Source organism: Scomber japonicus, chromosome 17 (genome assembly GCF_027409825.1).
Source record: "Scomber japonicus isolate fScoJap1 chromosome 17, fScoJap1.pri, whole genome shotgun sequence".
NCBI classification, from domain to species: domain Eukaryota; kingdom Metazoa; phylum Chordata; class Actinopteri; order Scombriformes; family Scombridae; genus Scomber; species Scomber japonicus.
The window spans coordinates 13,961,681-13,985,510 of record NC_070594.1 but is presented as its reverse complement, the minus strand read 5'-3'; the positions used below and the strand labels follow the sequence as shown (position 1 = coordinate 13,985,510).

Below are 23,830 nucleotides of genomic sequence, written 5' to 3'. Positions count from 1 at the left end.
TGGACTGATCGGGCTGCTAAAGCTCTTCTTGGTGTTTTGGCTGCTCCTCAGCTGGAGAACTGAGGGTCCTGGCCTGCAAGGAGACATTATAGGTTGGTCCGTAGTGACAGGTATCTATAGATACCATTGACTTTAAATTAAAGCCTTGTGTGAGGTGATTAATCATAAGAGTGTACTCAGGACAGAGCTACAGTGTGATGCATGGGCCTCCCTCCCCGGGCTTCACGACAGTGCACTGCTATCAGAGCTAAATTACCCCAGCGACCTGCACTCCTTCTCCTCTTCCCTGCTGTCCTCCCTTTCTGCACACTGCCAAACCCTCCCATTTTACACTCCATGGAGCAACACTGTTTTTTATTACCTTACTACACCCCTCACAAAACCACTTCCAAAATGTTGCAGTTTTTCCTCTGCAGTATGTTAGACCTAGAAGTGCAGTATATGTCAGGGTGGAAGTTTATTACTCCGCTCAAGTCAGGTACAACCTCCCCACACCGGCTTGTTGGTGTATACTGAACATTTTCCTCCATGTTTAGATTGAAAGGGCTGTCAGTGTTGGTGACACAGGGCTCATTCAAGCCTTGGATACTGTTGCTATGCTTGTGCATCTAGCTTTTACCCCAGTTAAGTGGAGGTTACAAGTCTTCTTCTATGAGGGCCAGTGATGAGTGTGATTGAAGCACTGCGCTGATGGTTTTTACGCATTTATCTAATTAAATCACACATACTTAACATTTCCACTGCCAGCTTTCAATACATAACACACTGTACCATAACGTACCAGAAGTTAGTTGTTTGTTGTTGTTTTGTTGTTGTAAAAGTTTGTACATTATTGTCATGTGGAAAATGGAGCAGCAACTGCTTTTACACATCTCATTGTGTGTTCAAGGGCATCTGAGATTTGAGTTCAAGACACTGACAATTTCAAATTATCTGTCAACAACCTATAAAAACTACAGTACTATAATATCATTTTGAGGTATATGTACTTGCAGTACTTCCATTTTCTGCACTTTGCAACTTGACTTTATATATGAAACAATGGATTATCGTGGATTGAAAATTGAAATACCAAGCAGTGCACAAAGCACCTCGGTCAGCTAAACTAATGCTTTTTAATGCATCAACTGTAGTAATCCAATAATATAATATAGTGAGTATAATATAACTTTCTGTAAGAGACCATTCAATTTTGGTGATTATACTATACTATTACCTATATAGGATTGTGGGTGCAGGACTTCTACTTGTTGCAGAGCACTGTATGAGTACTGTGATTTTACTGCAGTACATTTAACTTAATAAAGAATTTTCCACCATTGTTTTTGCCAAGCAGGTCATACTTATATACTTATGAGTACAGATACAGTAGACTGATAAGAGTGCAGGGTAAGTAAGTCTTGAGTAACCAGCTGAATATAACCTGTAAAATAAATAAAAGTAAATAATTACAGTTTAAAAATATGAGGTTAAGTGAAAACAGTTTGAAAGTCATATTTATTTTTGATGGCCACTAGCCAAGGTCAACTACTAGTTTTTTTGTTGTTGTTTTTTTACTATTCTTTCTCTCTCTCTCTCTCTCTCTCTCTCTCTCTCTCTCTCTCTCTCTCTCTCTCTCTCTCTCTCTCTCTTTCTCTCTCTCTCTCTCTCTCTCTCTCTCTCTCTCTCTCTCTCTCTCTCTTTCTCTCTCTCTCTCTCTCCCTCTCTCCCTCTCTTTATTTCCCACCTCCTCTCCCTCAAAATTGTTTATAGACAAAGTTACATTGCTCAATTTCATGGTCTAATGAGCCTCTCATCGCACAAGGTATCATACTGGCACACAACATGTCAAGTTAGTTATGAGGAGGGAGAAAAAAAACAACTTTATTTTAATTAGTTTCTTGCATTAACTGGTGTGGAAGATTGCCCATTCCAAACAACTACCTGAGAAAAAGAAATACTGAAGCTGTACTCAGAAAAATGATGCTTTTTGCACTGCAAACCAAAATGGAAACTGAACCCAAACTCAAACTGATAATATTCTCATGACTGTCAAGTGTCAGAGCTAGAAACCCAGTTTGACTTTAGAGGGAGAGGGAGATGAAATCTGACTGCATTTCTTGACAGTTCACAAATACAGCTGTGAAATGTAAAACATTCCTATCTACTTAAGTAGAAGAATGAAAAGAAAATGACAAAATCAGCATCCACCTGAGTTCAGCAAACATCCTGAAGAGCAATGAGGAGGCTCTCTGTTGCGGTGTCATTCTCACACACACATGCAAACTCTCATTGCCGGCAAAAACACACACTCGAAGAAATGATGAAATGATTCATAATCAGAACTGCTGAACTGAATAAAAGGCTAATGAGCCTATGCACTGTTGTAATGCACCAGCACCATCTTGACCATTTTTTAAGTACATGTGGTTGTAGCAGCAGTCTTGAAAAATGATCCATTGTATACACGGAACATGTGAGCGGTTTCTAACATGCTTGCCTGCTTCCATTTACTGCATCTTGAGAACAACATTAGTGAAGCTTCTTAAACCTGACGTCAAGGGTATGCTGGAAGAACTATGGACTCTTTTGTTCGTTGCTCATCCAGTATCTTTATGTCAGATGCGATGAAGCGAGAGCATAGGGGCGTAACCACAACACGCCACACTTTTGTCGCTCCCTTTGCTGGAGTAGAGGGGTTTCTTACTTTGGATTTACTGGTGGTTTTCTCACAACTAGCCCTTTTAGAAGTAGAAAGCACAATGAAGACGGAGGCCATGCATGAGAAGCCTACTTAGTTTTTCTCCTGAATGGTAACTCATATCATCAAGTGGAGGGAGAATGAAGTTCAGGTTTGCCATGAATGGGTTATATGAACTAAAACAGGCAGGCACTGTTCACATGAAAGGGAAAAAGTCCTTCTCCTCTTATTTCCCCTTTGATATTTCTCCTGTCTGTGAAATGTTATTGCTTCTATTGAGCACAGTACCCAGAAGCACTGGCTGGACACCCACAAAGAAATGGACAAAGTGTTCCTATAAAGGCCTTGCTCTGTGCTGCAGATTGTGTGACCTTTCTGCTGATTTAGCATGTCCTTGTGGACAGTGTGCTTTGCTCCAAGACAGAGACATACATTGGCCAAGTGGTGCGTCCATGTGCTCTCCAACCCATTCATTCAACGAGAAGAAATTACATTTTCCAATTGTCTGCAGCAAGATGATGGAAGTACATTGGGGGCAAAAGGATGTGTGGAGAAACACAATAAGCACAGAGTAGAGGCCACAAATGTGCCATCAAAGTGAATGTCACAGAACTAACATTTTTAAAGCACAATCACAGACTTTTGACCTTTTGTGCTTCGATTTCGTGGGTTGAGCTGCCTTCTTGAGGAGCTTGATCCTGCTGTTTGTTTGTCATATGCGTTAAGTTTCATATTTTCCTGGAAGCACAACACTGCTGAATTAATTACGCCTTTAATTGGGCAATATACAAGTATACTAAGTTAAAAATATCTTAAATGTGCTCATCTCTGCAGGGACAATATGTCCTCCTAGGAACATTATGTTGTAAACAAAGAAAAAAGAAACATTTAGATTAATAAAAAGAACATAATTCCCCCTTATTGGCTATATCTGGGAGCGCTAGATTTCTAAAAGCGTATTTGTTGTTGTTCAGCATTTAAACGTCCCACCTTTGGGATCGCTCGCTAACACTTTTGGGAATTGCTTCATCATTTTGTCATCACATCATTGTCTGTTTGCCCGCTTTTATTCAATTTTCATCTGCACTCATGGTACAACTGTGCTCTGATTAAACCACAGTTTGATTGCAAATTACGATCCAATTTATCAGCTTAAAAGAGATTTGGGAGCCATCACCAAAAACTTTATTAAGCACATACCCATAAAAAAAAAAACAAAAAAAAAAACGAGGATGTATAATCAAGCGAAAATCAGAAGCAGCTGTTGGACAATCACAATCCACCTGGGTTTATTGGCAAGTCCACCAAGGGCATAGAGAGTGAAGTGCCACCTAATGCCATGATAATTAGCTGAAACGGTAATACAAGGCATCCTGCATATGAAAGCAATAGAGGTGCTATTAATGTGACATGGAATAAATGGCCTCGGAAGACTTCTTGGGGAGCGGAAGCTGTCATCCACTCCGCTGCTCATAAGTCAGACTCATACAGCCTGTGTAATTTCCACATATAATTGCCACATTTCAAGGTTGTAATTATAATTCTATAGCAGTAATTATACAGTCCCACCTTTAGTAGGAACGTTCAAATGGGCTGATACACTGTGCACATACATTCCCACATATACATCCTGTGAACACTATACCTTGCTCACGTACAAATACACATGATAGACACAGAGTAAAATCATGCACACACATAAGCAAGATGTTGGTGTTAACTCTGTTGCATGTTTTGTTGCTGTGTGTGAGAGAAGAGAAATTGTAGTTTGATGTATGTGTTACTTATCTGAAGCTGTTACATCTGTCATAAAAGGCAAAGTGTGCTTTACTGCTGATGTAATGAATGTTTTATGGGCTATGGTATGTATTGACCAAAAGAACTATTTATCAGCAGACCTCAACCAGATTGAGTGATGGGTGTGGGTCAGTTGTGCCTGTAACCGTAGCATATAGTATGGTGATGTCACAGTGTACTGACGCATAGTTGAGAACATTGTACAACGTTGCAGAAAAATGAGAAGGTAAAAGGTTTTCAGGAAGTGTTTAACTGATTGGCTTATATGTGGGATGATGTAGCATCATTTGTGGCATGCACTGTCCTTTATACTCAAGTGATGCTACTGCAATTACAGCACTTCTGTCTCGGGAAAATTACAGTGTGACAAGACACCTGTCAGCGATGACACAAAATAATGATGATTATTAAGTGTCTGAAATCTCAATTTACTGCTCACTATAGAGCAAACTGTTGAGTATCCATTGTATATGGATTAGTGAACAAGTGATGGATTTCTGTCACAACCCTTGTGTGAGTAAGTAATCGTGTAGACTTTGGATGTGTCTGATCATTAGATTGTGTGACCGGCTGGATAGTCCAAGTCCTATGTAGAATATTGCCTTTAGTTGAAAGATGTTTTTTTTTCTTCTGAAAAGTGACATTTGGACATTTTGAATTTTTCAGGACAGGAGGTAAACCCCTTTCAAAATAAAGTTCCAAGCTAAAAGGGCACATACTATAGGCTTAGTTTTCATTCTGCCCATTATTTCATATCACTAATAAAGAATATAGTGTAATTAAACAATGACTCTAAAGAAGGCTTGGTCCCCCTCTTTCAGTATGAGACAGCTATCCATTAAGTTCCATTAAGAAAGAATGGATTGCCAATCACACAAAGTGGGTAACTGTGTGACAATTACTTGTAACTTTTAATTTGATCTAGAGCTCCAATGATTAGTTGATTAACTAATTAGTTGATCAAGATAATATTTACCAGCAACTATTATGATAGTGAAATTTGTCATTTTTTTGATGTAAAAATTCTGACTATTTGCTGGTTTAAGCTTCTCAAATGTGAAGATTTTTTTTTTTTTTTTTATGCTAGTAAACAGATGTTTGGGTTTTGGAGTTTTGGTCAGACATCTGAAGATCACCTGTTATTATGTGAAATTATAACAGCCTTTTCTTCTTTTTTTCATTGTTTTCTGACATTTTATAGACCATACAATTAATCATCAATTAACTGGGAAAATAATGTGCAGATTAATGAATAATAAACATATTGTTACTTGCTGCTCTATTTTTGATTATTTGCAGTCTGGTAACATGCACCACTGAAACAAAATAAAGAACTGAAATGTTGAGGGCCCCAAAAAATAGTGAAAATATTTCCTCAAATGATCACAGGCCAACTGAAATCCAGCAAACATGGGGACAGGTTAGTGTTCCAATGTAGACAATACTGGCTGGTTTGTGGGCAAAATCAGTTAGCAAATGTGTTTATTTGCTATTTTTTGCCCTGGAGTTCTGTATCACGTTAATCTAGACTGACACTGATTTGTACAGGCTTGGAGAGCAATGTTGTCTAAGTTATAATCATACTGGTAATAGTATACAAATGTACATCCTAATATCAGATTGCTATAGTGTTAGCAGCTCTTTGCACACTGTTTATCAGTTCTGTTGATTGTAAAGACTGCTTGTTTGACCTTCACTGTCAGATTGCTTTTTAATCAAGAGATCAATCAGCCTACTGATTAATTGCATAATTCACTGCTAAGAGCTGTCTCTGTAGCATGACATCATAGCCTGCTGCACTCATATGTGCTGCAGTGGAAGCGATTTCCTTTGCATCACTTGTAACATGCCTTTATCCCGCTATGATGCATGCAGCTTAGCTCAGAGGTAAAATGATCTGCAGGATGAGAGATCAGTAACTCGCTGTGAATAAACCTGCCCATCTCAGAATATGCAGGATATTTGGGCTTCTGAATCTTGCTCTGTCTTTGAGTCCAGTCACTTGCTTCAGCCGCAGCTTTGATTCGTCTCTTTCACTGTTTCCTTCCCGTGATTACTGTCCAAGTCATTCTTTCCTGTCTTATTGTTCCCCTCTCTATTTGTCTCATCTTATCTCCCCATCCTTTTTCCTGCTTTAACCGTGTCCCCTATCCTTCTCATTCTCCACGCCTTCCCCTCGCCCCTCCATCTCCTTCTCTGCCCTATTCTCTTCAGACACGTACAGGGACCGATGCACAAAACAACATCCCTCACATCTCCAATGAGTACCTAGTTATCATCTTGTCCCCATAGCGGCTTTTTGTCAGGCTCTGTCTCAGCTTGGATTCCGTCACTAATGGGGGCGCATCATTTTTGACAGCTGCAATGCCTCAGCGCTGACAAACAGAGATGTGGTGCTAGCTCTGCGAACACAGCTCAGAGGGATTGTAGCCTAATGCTTCCACCTGATTTACACATTTACAAAAGCCCTTTTTAAGACATAATTCATCCTTGACACAGACATACTCTTGTTGTATATAGAAATAACGCACAACCTGTGAAGACAACACATTAGCAAGCTCCCTTTCCCACATTTTACGTAGAACCCCTTGATATCATCCCATCTTTCTTTTCTTCTGAAATGTCCTTTTTTCTACTGAAAGTAATGTCAGCCACAATCTTGGTGTCAGTGAGCACAATGCATGAAATATTTATGAGATTTGAGAATGCAGTGACAACAGACAGTAACTTGTCAGCATGCTATTCTAGGTTCAGGCATCTTAGAAGTTCATATGTGGCTCCTCAGGCTCCACAGAAGAAGAATAAGCTAAGTGAAACTTCATGAAAGCTTCAACAACAGCACATGTTAGCGTTTGCCTGCTTTCGATCTCTCAGCCAGTTAATCGTTTCCACTGGGTCTTAAAGGGTAACAACAAAGAAACACAGATTTTGAATGCCAATCTGTTATTTCTTTTGATTGTGTCCTTAACTAAATGTACTTGTTTTTGCAAGCGCTGCTTTCATGTTGCTCAAAAGGGGCACTTAACAGCTGACTTGCTTGTGACCATGGATGGGCTTTGAAAGCAGACGCACACCACAGATTGCAATATCAAATGATCCGTGCAAACAACTGTCTCTGTTGTTTTTCATATTCCTGTTTGTTATTAGGCAATTTAATTATGTTCAGGAAGAAGCCACCGTATGTCATTTATTCAAAGGACGGGTTCCCATCTTTTTAACTTGAAACAATCTGCAGATGGTCACATGTTCATTTAAAGAGTTACTGGAAGCTTTCATCATTCCTTCTGTCCACACAGGCCATGAACAGATCGCTTCCTAATGAGATTTTAATAAGTAAGTGATGGGAGACAAAATCCAATCCTCTTTCTGTGCGAAAATGAATTCAAACATGAAGCTTCAGCAGTCTGAATTAGCAAGCATTATCAAGTGAGTATTTTCCAAAGTTCACGTCTTTTCATCTCATTATTCCCTCTTTATGTTTCCCCTAGTCTGTGTTTTGTTGCTGAGCTACCGCAGAGGGATAATAATAAAAGGAGGGATACTGTATGACTGTAACTGTAACTTTGGAAAATACCCCCTTAATGTGACTAAGCCTCATATTAGCTTCAGCTGAATTTGGAGCTAGGATGGGATCTTTTCAAGGCCAGTGTGGAGAGGAAGACTGTTTATAGACACCCCCGTGAAGTAGAAACTGAAAAAGTGTGAACTCCTTTCTAAAAGGGACATAATGTGTTTTTTTGTGATTTTCTGTTCTGTAATGATGTCCGATGTCTATGTTAAACAAGGTCAAAGCTCAAAAACTTGAGTTGAATGTATTTAAAATGCTTCCTGTAAGAAGTTACCTCTACTTCCTCCTTGTTATGACACCAGATTGTTCATATATGCCCACAAACAGCCGTGTGTTCCATAGGCTTTTCTGTTAAGGTTGTTTCATGCTGTTTGGTTTCGGATTCAGGAATGTACGGGTGAACTTTAGAAGTTTTCATTTGAAGTAAAAAAACAAGAAAAAGAAGTGAAATCATATTATTACGGTTTGTTTATGTAGCCTCCAGGATAGCTAGAAGTCAGCAAAGAGACAGCTTCTGGATGCTGGCCAATCAACACAGAGTGGGCACATTGGGGGGCGGAGGGGGTGGGCTGAAATAGCATGTTTCAGACAGAGGCTGAACTGAGGGGCTGTAGGACCAGTATAAGATAAATAAGGATAAATAAATCATGCAAAGATAATCCGGTGGAGCTCCAGACTATAAATATATCCCTGAATATGTGCATGATACATCCCCCTTTAAAATACTCATACAAACTTATAGTAAGAAGTAGTGTCTTTTTTTTTTTTTTTTTTTTTCAAAGGGATTTCTTTCTTGATAGGTCAAAACACACAGAAAACTCTACAACAAGGTTGGGAGCGCCAGTCAGACAGAACATTAAAATTTTCTATTGGTGAGCATTAGGCAGCTCATGCAGTGAACTGAGGGGAGCTGTGTGTTGAAGCTTATCGTGTTTGAAGAGAGGCAGGTACACTGATCTGTGTTAATAACGTGGTGGTAAGAGCTGCTCAGCCAGCCAGCGGTTATGGCCTGCCAGCGTATTACCAGTGACATCACAGATCAGACTCCATTTGGCTCCGCTTGGCCTGCTCTCATTAGAGCCGACATCCTACAGGAGACCCTGCTGGTCATACACACACTGCCCTTTAAAGTATGGTCAAAGAGCATCTCTAAGAGCCTTACAGACAATGCTTTAAAGCTGTCGGTAATACTAAATGTTAGGTAATGTACTGTGTATCAAGCTTCCATTTCATATTTTTCATAGTCTTCAATAACAACAACATCAAGAGAAGCGCACTTGTGAACAGCCAAAGGAAAGATAAAATATTTCATGCTCTATGTTTCTGTTTAGATTGCTGCAGAATTCAGAGAGGTGACATTAGTTTTCATTAGTTTCATTGAACGTTCAGCAATTTTTTTTTTTAGCCTCAGTTTATTCCAGTGGTGGCATGTTTGTACTTCAGTCACAGGATCTCAGGCTCATCTGTGATCTTATTTTAATCAGGATTTGCAGAAACACTTTAATTTATAGCCAGCCCAAAGTCTCTCAGAGCTTCTTGGAGCATGAACAGAGTCAGAGCGTTAAATATTTCAATAAACAAGTAGATTTTAAATAATTCATGGGCAGAACGATTGATATGAACTGAAACTACTTTATGAAACATTAAACGCCCTGTGTCCATCTGAACTATACAGATACACCGGCTTTCTCAGAGCCGGTGTTCTGGTTAGTGCCATGGCCTCTTTAGCTGCATTTAAACCAGAATACATGCAATGCTGTCATGATTGTATGTGCATTCATACATCATAGGAACAGGGAAATTAGCTAAATAGGAGTCTGTTCTATCTCCTAGGCATTCTCCATCCTTATCTCAACCTGAAACTCCCCCACTACTCCTTTCTCACCCAACACTGCTCTCTCTCTCTCACTGGGGTGAATACAGAAGAATAACATTGCGTAGGATTTCAAAGGGTGGAAAAAAAAGAGTGTGGGATGTAGCCAAGTGAAAAATAAACCTAATTTCTCTGCAGGGTTAGGGAGTAGTAGGAGAGGGGTTTATCTCATGTCCTACCGCATCTATGCCCTTCCGCAGAGACACAGCTCTGCAAAATTTGGCTTGCTGAATATACTGCAGCACTGATACACTCTGATAAAACACTGTACTCTTCACCAGTGTACAAATCCCAAACTTAATTATTATGAGCTGAAATGGAAATGAACTCAATTATGAAGATATCGCCATATATTTGTCCTTTTTTTTGGATTTAATTAAATTCATGTGCGTCCTATGCCAACGTTTGCCAACTTTATTTTCTTTGTGAACACAAGTGTTTCAAGTTTTATTGAATTCCGTGCAGTTTTACTACAATCATCCAAAACTGATAAATGAAGATGTACTAAATCTTATATGATGTCACCCAAGACTGCTTCCTTTGGCTTTTGTTTCAGTAGAGACCGAAAGTATATTTTGGGTATTGGGTAAGTGAATTTGATGAGTCACGGTGAGCACCATACTGTTTTAGCTAAAAACTGGTGTAGCCATATCATATTTATTCAGAAACATTTATTCATTGGCAGATATGCATTCTGTAAAATGTAACTCCAGACAGAGTGAACCATAACCTGAAAGAATACTCCAGTAGTTTGGGAATTGCACTTCCTTGAGATATTAAAACGTGGGGGGTTGAAATTAAAACAGTGGAGGCCAAGATATCCTGACTTTCAGACCCATAGTGCAACTCAATGTCTTTTTGTTAAATGCGCACTACCTTGTGTAGTATCCATGTCTATCATATTAACTTCCCCAGTGTGTAATACAGGCTCTCTGTTATGAAATTCTCCAAACTAGAGCATTTTCTTTGACATTTAAAGTTGGTTATCACCTTTAATGTTAAGCACATTATTGATTATGTTAGTAGAACACAAAAGTGGTACATAAACTTCACAGTAAATGACAAAAGACTAGAGATTCTTGAAATCTTGTCATCTTGAAATTTTATTATCATACTGTCATGTGTGAAGTATTATGAATCAAAATATACTGCAGGAATCATCTATCCTATGTAATTCCAGCATTTGTAGAGCAGGTTGATTTTGTGAATGTCGAAGGCAGAGAGGCTCTTCGCCTTGCCGATAGGAGCATTGGGATCAAGGATGGGAGTTATAGTTTCTGATCCTCGCTTCCCAAAGTAATTTCTACAGACATGGTGATGGTGATGGTAATGAGAGAAAAGAATCATGTCAGAAATAGTAACATTTGCTTTTAGAATAAATTCAATTCAGGATGGAGGTGTTTGTCTAACATTGTTGTTCTACCTTACCTTCCATAGTGCATCACAGAGGTGTAGTCATACCGAAGGTTGAGAGTATTAGAGTCCTTCTTTTTGAAGTTAAAGGTTAAATCTGGTGACAACGAATATATTTATTAATAGCCAACAAGCCGAGGAAATAAATCATAGACAATCAATTGTAAATCCTGCTGTGAGGTTCTTACGCTCCAAGACGTTTTCCCAATGGATTTTAATATACTGGTCGCGATCTGGACGAGTGTGTTCATGGTAGAAACCCAGCGCATGCATCAGCTCGTGCTGGATGATGCCGTAGCTTACACAGCCAAACCGCTGCAGTGACAGTGTCTGCAAGTCTCCAACACGACCCAGTAAAGAGGCACACCTATTTGTGGAAAAAGAGAAATAGAGAGAGATAATTAACATGCGATATGCAACTTGACATTTGATAAATTAATACATTTGCATTTTAATAAACCAACATAATGTGTATTGTCAGAGACCCACTTTGCACTTGCTTAAATAATTGGCTTTCTGTCATTAGGCAGGTATTTTTTGCTGTTAGTAGTCATGAGCATAGTTGTGGTTGTCAACTGCAGGTTCATTGGCTAACAACTAGCAACAACTAGCAAAAAAAAAAGCAAGAAATGTGAGGCTTAAGTTGAAGTTTGCTACTCTTTTGCTCCATTCCTGCTCTTAAAACTTGTTATAAGCTATATGGATGAATGATTATTAAGGTAGTTGCTGTTTAAAGAGGTTAATTGTTTGACAAATCCTGAGAATCCTCATAGGACGCAGATTGGTCAGAACCAAAACTTGAAACCTGAGGAGATGGATTCAGATGATATTGTGATCTTGTGAATCCAGCCGCCTCGCAAGGTAAAAAGCTGGGTAGGTTTAACTGAAATAAAGTGGACTAGTAAAGTACATTTTGAATACTTTTTAAATCTATTCTAAACGTTACAGTATGTTGTTAACATCTTCCACAATGTATTGAATAAATGAAGGTAAGCTAGCGGCTAGCATGCAAGCATAACTGTAGGCTTTGTTACTGCACGTTCCTCTTAAAGGTGCATATGGGTACTGTGCACACATCTAATACATACATACATTTTGAATCTTGGGCTCTACCAGAATATCTTTGGATGATTTACAGTTCAAATAAGTCATTTATCTTATACTGAGCCACTTAGCATACTTGTCATTGGCCAGTTTCTTGAAGTATATTTTGTACTTGTATTTTATACCTGTGTACTCATGTGTAAGAGTACTTTAGTTTTTGACTTACCCAAATCTCGGTTCAATTCTTATGTAAGCCCTCTCATTCCTACGTCGAACGAAGCGAATGCAGGTTTTTGTTGCGAAGCCTCTCATGGCATTTAGAATCTCGTTCCTCTCATTGTTATCTACAGTTGTGGATGAAAGTGCGTCATTAGTAACATCATTAATTCAGGATGTTAACATGCAGAATCCAGCATTTCATTAACGCTTTACCTTCAAAAATAAAATCTCACCGTATTTCTCGCTTATAGTAAAAGGGACTTCCACATTTCCATTAGCAGACTTTGGCCAAAGACAGCTATATTCTTTATTAAAGCACTTCATAGCATTCCTCGTCTTTGGAATCTCCAAATCTCCTTCCAACAGGAAATCAGTTCCTAAAAGAAACGTTTTCATTTGAGTGACAGCTGAACATTAGTAGGTAAGGCAAGGAATCACTATTATTTCAGAAATGTGTTTTAACATGGCCTCTCTCAATTGGTATTGTATGAAGCGCATGCTCCCTTGCCATTCGTGTAATATCATGATTGAATACTCACCATTGTTCATCCTCAGAATAGTTGTGCTCATGTCCTCGGTGGATGTTTCCACAGAAAGCTCTAATGAATGGGGGAAAAGCACACATCATACAAGCCTATTTTCACAATGACACACAGTGTGATACCTCAGAAATGTCATCTCTTAGGCTGGTCTCTAAATGCACTGAGCTTTGGTCACTTACCACTATCAGCTTCATGTTCCTGTGAAGAAAATGTGGGAAAAAATAATTTACATCCTAATAAAGTACATAAATTCAGTCTAATTCAATGTCCTGAATTCATATAGAAGCCAACAGTATGTGAAATACTGTAGGTTCTTACATTGGCAGGGTGAGCCTTACAGAGGCCCACAAGCAGCAGCAACAGAAGAGAAATCATTGTTTTGAGGTCCATTGTTGTCACTTTTGGAGACTTGTCCTGTGTCACGGATGTTGAAGCCCACTCGGGGCCGACTTTATATGCAGGCTGTCAAGGTGTGTCTGTGTGTAGAGATTAGTGGTAGAGGTTTAATGGGCTCTGTTTTATACACACAGCTGATGGGAGTGCCCTGCCCACCCTGGCTCCACTGTTGCCACACAGGGATAATCTCATTCTGGAGGGATTACAGTGACCACAGGCTGCTGTCAGCTTGCTTATAGCATCAGATTTCAGATGGCCTTTTTAAGCAGTAGGGGGTCCATGTGTGAGATCTGGGTCTGTCCCAAAGTTTTATCCAAAAGGAACAAATACACCCTTTGAAAGAGACAATGCTATGTTCCCATTAAATATTTGTTTAAATAAAAGAGTAACATAAAAGATCACTGTATGAAAGAATCAATAAGACATGTTTGTTCTCCCCTAAACTGATATTATGTATATGGTAATGTTTAAAAATCAAAACTAGGACCAGTTACTGTTGAGAATAGAGGTAAAACACTGGAAATCGTATCACAATCCTTATATAAAGACAAATAGTGCATCAACACACTAAAATGTTCACAATGACAATGTTAACATGCTGGAGTTTAGCAGGAATAATGTTCACCATCATCATGCATTTCATGATGTGAACATTATTTGTATTATTTGCGTGACATTTCAAATAGTGAAAAACAAACTTTATTTTAGGTTTTTAAAAATTCCTTATTAAACTTATTTGTTGAGATCTGCTCTGCTCTCAACATCTCTTTGGTGTGATACTGCTGTGCTTTGACTCCCCATGCTGCTGTGTTTTTCTGCCAGATAGAAAATTTGATTTTAGTAAGCCTAAGAGCATCTTGTTTCATTATTGGTATCAGAACAAACTTACTTTTTGATCTGAGTAAGAGCACTTAAGAGCTTGTTCACTAACAACTCCAGCACCACTGATACTATCACTGTGCTCTGTAACAAAACTTAATTTCCTATTAAACCAAATGGCCACTGTGGCCTTTACGACCCTTTTTAGTTTATAGTGGGTGTGAACCATTGTTGTGTGGCTCCGTTTTAAATGTGTTGTTTCAAATGATAATAATGGCTCAATTAGTGTGTGGCTGTAAAGTTCTGTATTCATTACCGAAGCGCCGCTGCTGCAGCACTGATGATCTCAGTGGTAAAGATCGAGCCTTGGCCACCAGACTGTGATGAACAAAAAATAAACAGTCTCCTTAAACCTCCAAATCCAGAAATGGGTTGTTTAGAGAGATGTGTATTCAGATTTATTGGATGCCTGGCTAATAAATCATCAGCTTGCAGTGCAATGTTTACTGGAGAAGAGGGATGCTGTCTGGGTTCACAGTACCATAAACTGTTTAAGGATCTGATTTCACGTGTCAAGGCCGGCAGCTTCAAACTAAGATTCCATCATGGCAACCTTTATATGACGTGGTCCTCTGCTGTACATCACAATAATGTGGCATTTATCATCAGGGAGCAAAAATTGCGTGTGTGTGTGTATGTGTCTTAGAAATAGACCAGAGGTGTGTATGTTAGAACTCTCTTTATCACAAGCTCGATAAGACCCCATAGATTTGTAAATTTGACCATGTTTGCATCATGCATTTTGCAGATGCATGATTTTATGTACTTTGCGTGTGTGTGTGCGTCTGCCTATGTGTTTCCCGTATGTCTGTGCCTGTCCAATTCGGGTGATCCGCGTGGGTGCGCAGGTAATCCAATTTGTGTTTTAGAGTCACAGCACAGCACGAGTAATGCTCAATGATGTATGACCCATCCATTTGGTTGAGCTTTATTCCTAATGCCTTTCCAACTGCAGGGGAAGTAGATCTTTTTCAATTGGATGTCAGTCTACTTCCACACGTGAAAAAAAGATTTTTTTATTTCTCTCCAAACATCTGCACTTTGTTAAGCGGAAAGGAAGCTTCATAAAACCGTCAGGGTTGTCAAAGTTAAAGTTTAGTACAGGAGTATTTTTAGAGTTGTCGGCCTGTTCCTGCCATTTTTTCTTTTACCTTTTGTCTTCCTACCATACTTCTCTTTAACAGACTTCAACTTCAACCATGATCTTACTAATCTCTACCACGTTTCAAAATCAGCAAGATTACACACAGATTTTCCTAATTCTGATTTATGGAGTCACAAAAGTTAAGTCGGCATGGTATTACAGCCACAAATCTACTGCTGCACATATGTCATGCATGATGGAAACAGCAGGAAGGAATTTATGATATGTTCATGGTATTGTTTTAAAATTCTATATCGATTACTGACCATATAAAAATAGGCAACAAAAAAGACACTTGTAGACATAATATTGAGAGATTAATAGCATTATGCTTTAAATAAAACAATAAACCAGGAAATAAAGCAGATTAATAGATAATGAAAATAACTGTTAGATGTTATTACATTTAAATTAATTGTGACTTTTATGGTATTTAGAGGTGGATTCGGGTGAAGGAGCAGAAGGGAAGATCTGGCACCCAAAAACCAAACAATGATGGCATACCCTATTAGCCTGCCACCGTGCTAGAGTACATCTCCGTCTTTCTCTCTGACACCTCGTGGGCAGCCAAGGACAACAGTCAATGAGCAATATCAATTTACATAATGGACTATTAAACAATGTGCTTAACATTTAGAATAACTGTACTGGTGCTCGGTGGGAGTGTGTGCCAGGAAGTCTGCTGCCATATAAAGCGCCCTGTGAAATTAAAAAAAAACACCGTTGCCTCTTACTCAATGTAGCTATCTCCTCCTACAGTTGGTTGTCTGACCTGACACAGATGCCCTACTTACTCTCTCCTTTTTGCTCTGCATATGACTGCTTGTCAAAATAACAATTAACTGTTTTGTACACGGCATTCAAGTCAAGCCTTGTTTCTGATCTGTCTCATTTTCAAGCAGGTGATTAAATAAGCTTTTTCTTCTGTCTTTTTTTCCTCAGAGTCTGGCTAATTTAATATAAATCTAACAAGGTGTATTTTTTATAGCTCACATAAATAGATGTATTTATTTGTTCTCAGACTAAATCAAGCTTTGTAGACTTTCTAAAAGTAGTTCTCTGTCTGTCTCCTGGTGTCTGTGTGCTTTATACTGGAGTCAGTTTGAGACGGCAAGCATCTTGTTCACCCTAATTGACATTCAGACAAACAGGAACAAACATATTGAATATGAATGCCGTCTTAATTGGTGTGAATTACCAATTATGACTTGTAGGACTGCTAGGACTTGTAAGAGCCATGCGGATACACTAAATTAAATCAGGTATATTATTGTAGTAATGCAATTGATTAAGCCAGAGTCCATTCAGGGGATGATTGTGTTTGATGGATGAGGTGTCAAATGCTTTATGAGGTGGATTTGAAAATGATACTATAAAAAGTCTTTGTGCTGACAGAAATGGCAGTGAGGGTAAGAGGAGATGTTGTAAATGAGAGAGCTTTTTTATAGACTAGAAATCTGTCTGGACAAAAGGGTTCAAAATTACTCACGCCATACTTGTCTTTAATGGTGACTACTGTCCAGGTACACTGAAACAGTTACAGCACAGTATGTGCTTTGCTTAAAAGTACATCAAAAGTGTTATAAAAGGAGGAAGAAGTGTGACTCATTCACTTTGCCCACCCACGTTTCCCCCAGCCCATCTAGAACTGATGATGTTAAAAAAGAAAAAAAGTTGTTGCGAGCTCATTTCTCTAACTCCAGGCTACAGCGACTTTAATCATTTCACTGTAGATAATATGATTATGATAAACTCTGAAACACTCAAAATAATCCAGAATTTAAAAAAAAAATTCCTCTTAACTGTTGGTTAAAGAAGCACTGCATCTATCTTCCATATACATGGCAGCTATGGGTTTTGGTCATTATTACTGCATGCCTGCTGATTATAATATATCATATACACTAAAAACACTGCTTTTTTGCATAATCCTAAAGCTGATGTATTTAAATGGGGAACTTGCTGGATTTCCTGTCAAAATACATCATATAGAAGTTGTATCTTAGTATGTATTTTCTTTTAATACTGCAGTAATAATTCTGCATTTCTATAAACAGCTGCAATCGTCTTAGTCCGAGTAAATTGCCTTGTAAATCATTTGTGATTGTAAGCATGATAACATGATATCTGTTGGCTTGCATTGAACATATGTAGTATTAAAACTGTTTGTCTGGCTCCTGTTTACCTTCGTCACACCCAGGCTAATGGGTGGCATAGTACAAACACCCTTTGAGGCGGTCAGTGCACAGCCTATTATGTCAAGTTACACAGTGTAAAGGCCTCATGTTGAGCCAGCTATGTAAAACTTATGTTACTGTATGTGTCACTGAGCAAAGTACTAGAAGGGGGGATGGGTGCAGTGCGAAAGACATTTTTGAATTAAACATCAGCAGATCTGTTGTGAATAAAAGATCAGCAGGTCTGTTCTAATATCTTCACCATTTTACACTTATATACACCTTACACCTTAATAGAGTGATTCTTCCTGTCATCAGTTGGAAAAGCTATTATTATGTTGTTGTAAATTATTGTTTTTATGTTGATGTGAATTTGTCAAATACTAAATATGTGGCTAAACTATTTATATTCCTGAAACACATTTAAAGTGTTTGAAATGTTTTTTAATGCTCAAAATTCATCTGAAGTGGAAAAATAATGTGTTGGGTTTTTTTTTTTTTTTTTACACTTATTTTCTTCTCCGTTCTCTGTATTCTCCTCCACCTCTTTAACTGCTTCTTTATATGCCCCTGTGTGTGCACATGAGCTGACTTACTTAAGTTTTTCACCTAAATGTAGAAAATCCCCCAATGAGGCTAAAGGCACGGCTATTTTCTTTCTTCTTCATTTTGCTGAGCTGTATTTAACATCACGTGGAATAAGGACCCTTCGGTTAACAAGAGTCAGTGGACAAATTCAAATTCATTAAATTTCAAAAACTCTCAAATCCAAATTCATTTGCACAGGATTGTAACAGTTGATGTTGTGTGATATAACAGTACACGTCTTCTCAATTAGTTTTTGGTGAAGTGCTGCAGTGTAGTTAACTTGTACTAAAGAGACATTTCCCAGGTCTGTGCTACTGTTATTGGAAGACCTGTAGCCCTCGTTTCCAAGAGCATAGCTCAGTGAGAGATCTCTAAAACCCATTTCCTGCTTGGCTTAGAATAATGAGGTGTTAGAGCCTGCTGGCAGGGCTTAACTACACACCTCCCCAATGGAAAAGTTATGAAAGGTATACAGTCACACACACACACACACACACACACACACACACACACACACACACACACACACACACACACTCAAAGACATGGACATATGCCCCCTGGAGGTGTTATGGATAGCTGCATATTGCAAAGCCAGCCAGCAGGCAGCACTGTCTGCCAGCCTGCGCTGTGGGCATTGATAGGACAATCAGTTCACTCTGGAGTCACCACAGCCAATCATCAGACAGCTTTTTGGCGGGCAGCACCCAATCTTCAGAGGGTTGCCAGATACTCTATCCTCAGTGAGCTGTTGCTGGCTCACCGCTAGCCAACCATAAAGACAGCCGCTGCCTTGCGTCAGCCAATCGTGTGAGTGTTGGCCAGAGTTGGGCCTATCGACAGAGAACTGCTGCCTGGTTACAGCCAATCTGGGCTTTATCCTTCCCTACAGATGTCCGATTAGTGTTGTTTAGGGAAATCAAACTGCCACAACAGGCTCACTATGCCAATGTGGCACCGTAAATGGAAAGACTGGTCGAATGGGATAGGAAAAAGCCACAATGGCTTACTTAACTGTAACACTGTGATACTCTGGCTGTTACACTGTGATACTCTGTCAGGGCCGGAATGTTTTTTCTTTGACTGTTAACGTTGTCGGAAAGCAAAGTACACTTTCACACCTCAGCTTGATGACCTTTCTTAATAACAGCATCAGTTAGTAGGTGCTGCTCAAATGTCGAGGTCTTTCTTTTATGAGATTTTAAATTTACCAGCATGTTCTCACAGGGGCCTATAAGTTTATTCCTCATAAAACTGTTCTGGCTTACACGAGCCAAGGACATGTTCAATGAAGTCTGGTCATGTTTAATGGGTCTATAACACATGCCTACACTTTAAGTTCACAAAGGCATTAGATCCGACAATAATCCAGGTTTTAGTGCTTCTCAATCCTATATTTCCACTGTAAAATGTTTTAGGTAATGTATATTTGTGTTTGATAGTGAGCATTTTCGTGTTCTACCAAACAATTTGTGTGTCTGATCAATTTAATACCTGTTCAACAGTGCAGCTTTCACCGATTGCAGTAGCAAAAAGTGCTAACAGCAGCTAAAATGCCTGCCCATTCCCAATGAGAAGAAGCAATTTTTAGATAAATAGACTTTAGATTTGCAGCACTCTCCAGTTGTACTTATTTTAAGGCAAACATGATGGATTATGTTCAATCTAAGCTTGTGTAGCTAAACATTATTTCACAAAATTGAATTGTTTTATATTTAATTTAATAAAAAAATGCTCAAAAGTAAGGTGCTGTTGGAAAGTTGAGCATGTTTCACAGTCTGATTTCATCATAGCAGCAAAAGCTGCTATTAGATCGATAACAATAACAACTTCTTCTAATTGAGGAAAGCCAGTTCTAGGACCCTGGTGTTGTGCATGTTGGCTTACTGGCACAACCTATTGAGACACTTGCAATAGAGACCTAATTATTGTTATTAGTTACATCTGTGTTTTTCTTGCTATAATAAATCGAAATGTCAGCTGCAAAAAAAGATTTTTTAGTCTTAATGTCAGAAATTCCAAAAGTGAGGTGAAATGAGAGAAATGAGAGTGAAAATGAGGTGCCCTGGTAGCCAATTGGTTAACATTTACCATATGACATGTTACCATCTGTGGTTCAGTTTTGTCCATAGATTTTTGTTTGCATGTCATACTTCTCTGTCTACTCCTGTTTACTGGCCCTCACATTATAAAAACTTAAAACTTTAAAAAAAAGAAAAGACAGTAGTAAAAGTGACCATCATAATTCCCCAGAACACAAAGTGATTGTTTATAACCAACAGCCCAACAATTAAGAAAGCCACCACATGGTCATGTTTGAAAGCCGGTCGAGCCACAGTTTGTCATAATACTTAAATAATATATAAGTTATCAAAATGGTTACTGATTAATTTTCTCTTGATTAACAAAGTGATTAACTGTCTGTTTCAGCACTACCTCAGAACTGAGCATATATTGAAATAACATGCTCAAATGGCTTGTGTGAATTCACTGGTTTGAATGCATTTATATATATGTATGTGCATGTGCTTCACATTGCTAGGCATCCAGTGTTACAATGTTATATTAGGTAACATCTTCCTGTTTAGTTTGGTTGGTTCAATGGTCACATTGTGTGTAGGCAGCTGTGTTTTTGCAATAGGCTCGCTCTGCACGCCTCAAGTAACAACTGCTGTATGTTTCAGCACCACGGACAGAGACAGTAGCACCGCAGCGCTGCTTCAAGACAGACACCACACTCTGAACCTCACATAATTTTCCCTCAATTCTATATTAGACTAACAGGTTTGATTTGGAGTGAGAATCAACTAATCCACTAATCGGTTTTAAGTAATAAATCAGATGAACCAGGCTCGTTTGTGTCACTCCCTAAAGATGGCTTACATGACATAAAGCTTGCATGAATGTAATGGATGCAGCTGTATGCAGTCAAGCTCCATAACCCCTGCTGTGGAATGCTGTAATGTTGGAGTAAAGATGAATCTGTCCTCTAAAGCTCCCCACCTTCACCCTCCACAGTCATCTCTCTTTTCTCTCTTCCCATCTCAGCAGGGCTTTGGCAGGTTTCCACTGGCCTAATTTTTAGAGTAACAAGGTGTGTGTGTGTGTGCATGGGCATGTGTTTGTATGATTGTACATGCATTTCAGTGTTGCCCAACTATAAATAGCACCTCTGAGAGTCACAGCTGTGCACAGATTGTTTTGTGCTCTTGTGGTGTTCCATGTCTGCTGAACGGACAGACAAACGGACCCTCTCCAGTGTTAATGAGCCGCAACTCAAGCACCCAATTTAAACAGTAAACTTGTGCCACAGAAAAAACACTTGACATGTTCCTCTGAAGATAAGATAAGATAAGATAAGATAAGATAAGATAAGATAAGATATGATAATCCTTTATTAGTCCTACGATGGGGAAAGAGTATCAATAAAAAATAAAGAAAAATAAATGTGGAAGTAAACTAGCAATATGAACACTAGGAAATAAAAGAAAAATAGTAATAGTATGACCAAGAGGTATTATTGGTATTGTCAGAATAATAATAATAAACCTGAGTATATACTCTCGCTTTTAGTAATGACTATCTCCTTTTTTCTGCTGATCTGAACAAATGTTGTTTGCTGTTGTGTTGCCGGTGATGCTGCAGTCTCTGCACCTTATAAGTATCTGTGTTTTTCAGCCCACCATATACACTGTGTGATAGATGATCTGTGCTGATAGTGCGAAGCCGGATCTATGCAGAGTCTCATTTACAATAACACTCTAGGCCGAGGAGTGCATGTGAGTGCATTACAGTGTGTAATCAATACACTCTGACAACCCCTGATGTAATAATATGCATGTGCTGCTGGCAAACCATTTCAAGGCCTTACACACATGGATGACCCCGTGGATGAGTTGCTTCTCAATTATACAGTAGTAAGGACAGGGTGTGTGTAAGCTTACATTTTCAAAACTGCAAGGCACAGAGGAAAAGATAGGAAATAAAGGAATTCATTATGTCACGCCTTTGGCAATGGACCATGTATTTCCATGCTCAAAGTTAAAGTCCATTCACGCTGGTATAACCACTGCTGTTTTTTATTATCCTACATCATCTGAGAGGACACAGTCCATACTGTTTTAAATAGCGCTAGTTTTTTAACACACCAGCATGATACTGTTTGTGACATTGTTTGTTTATATTATGTATTAATGTCTTAAGTACTATGGGCCAACTTATCTTTATCAGATTTTTTTTCTCAAATATCAGTATGAGCCTCAAAAATCCAGTATCACTCACCCTCACATGGCCCATGTTCAAATTTAATATACTGTAGGATATGGTATCTGATTCAATTTGAACTGTGGCACAATAATGTGAAGACACCAATTATAGCTGTGCTCCTAACTTTTGAAAAAAGTTATACAAATATTCTTGTATAAAAACAAAAAATAAACAATAACATTACAGCCCACTTGGTGTAGTATGACCAGAAGCTAATGATGGCTAATGCTAGCTATTTTATGGTCCAAACAACATATCAATTATTTGAGGAAATAATCAACAGATTAATCAATAATGAAAATAATCATTATTCACAAATGTACCTTCTCTGTCATAAAAGTTAGTAAACTGATTAGCGTTGGGTTTAAGGTAAAACAAGACATTTGAAGACATTATCACCTACACTATTTCCATCTTATAGAGAAAACAAATAATTGGTTAATCAAATTAATAATTAGCAAATGATACAATAATGAAAATAATGGTTTGTTGCAGCCCCACTTTGGTGTGTATATTTTTTGGAACATGTGTTATTTTGGAACATCTAATATGACTGCTTAATAACGCTGAACTTATTTCTGTGTTATCACAAAGCTTTTTTATGTTGGCATCGAGCAGTTTTATCACACAGCTGAAATTGGCTTTCTCCCCTGCAGTCTCTTTGTAACCAACTGGAAGTTTATTTCTGGTGGTCCTGGCACAGAATCGATAATGAGTTTGGTGTGATAACAGAAACAATTATTTTTTTTACTGTTTTTTTTTTAATGCATATTGCATGTTTTTTCTCCTTCTGTTTCTCTCTCTCTTATGCTTCGCTCTACCTGGCTCTCTCATTCTGAGAAGCTGATTGTGGAGCCAGAAAACTAGCAGGATATACTTAGTGGTCCTCGGGGGTTGGTCTGAGGACATTAAACCCGCAGCGAAAACGAGCCCCAGCTGTTGGAGTTTTTTCTTTTGGATTCATTTGTTTGTCAAATTTAGAGCCTCTGCCGCTGCCAAGAACCTCCTCTGCCACTCAGCCACTCCAGAACCGTGGTGACAAGGCTGCTTTTAGCCAAATCCAATTTAATCTCCATTGGCGGTAGTGGATAAAGCTGTCTCCATCTCCCCCAACTGAGGCCAAGGAAGGCCAGCCACTCCACCGGGAGCTGCTCATTCAACACACAAGGACATAATGCACACTCAAACACAACTTAACACACACATGCACAGACGAACAGATGAGGAGGCAGCTTTAAACTAAC

The 23,830-nt window shown here is 38.7% G+C and overlaps 2 protein-coding genes across 2 annotated transcripts in view; one reads left to right on the top strand and one right to left on the bottom strand.

Moving 5' to 3' along the window:
• The window catches only part of mdga2a (MAM domain containing glycosylphosphatidylinositol anchor 2a), a 172,734-nt gene that overhangs the window by 26,221 nt on the left and 122,683 nt on the right, over window positions 1-23,830 (top strand). The gene's annotated exons all lie outside the window — the stretch shown is intronic.
• Window positions 11,080-13,526, bottom strand: LOC128376671 (low choriolytic enzyme-like). Its single transcript, XM_053336451.1, has 8 exons — window positions 13,455-13,526; window positions 13,316-13,334; window positions 13,134-13,193; window positions 12,828-12,971; window positions 12,602-12,719; window positions 11,520-11,698; window positions 11,347-11,428; window positions 11,080-11,221 (listed from the first exon to the last, which is right to left on the bottom strand). The coding sequence occupies exons 1-8, from the start codon at window positions 13,524-13,526 to the stop codon at window positions 11,080-11,082; spliced, it is 816 nt and encodes a 271-aa protein (XP_053192426.1).

What these genes read in the sequence shown, in the direction of transcription:
- LOC128376671 (XM_053336451.1), bottom strand. Translation starts at nt 13,526, where the DNA reads ATGGACCTCAAAACAATGATTTCTCTTCTGTTGCTGCTGCTTGTGGGC. An exon ending in AGAATTGAACCGAGATTTGG is followed by an intron (nt 11,699 to 12,601) that starts GTAAGTCAAAAA and finishes TTCCACAAATAG; the next exon opens with GTGTGCCTCTTTACTGGGTC. An exon ending in TTGGGAAAACGTCTTGGAGC is followed by an intron (nt 11,429 to 11,519) that starts GTAAGAACCTCA and finishes CGTTGTCACCAG; the next exon opens with ATTTAACCTTTAACTTCAAA.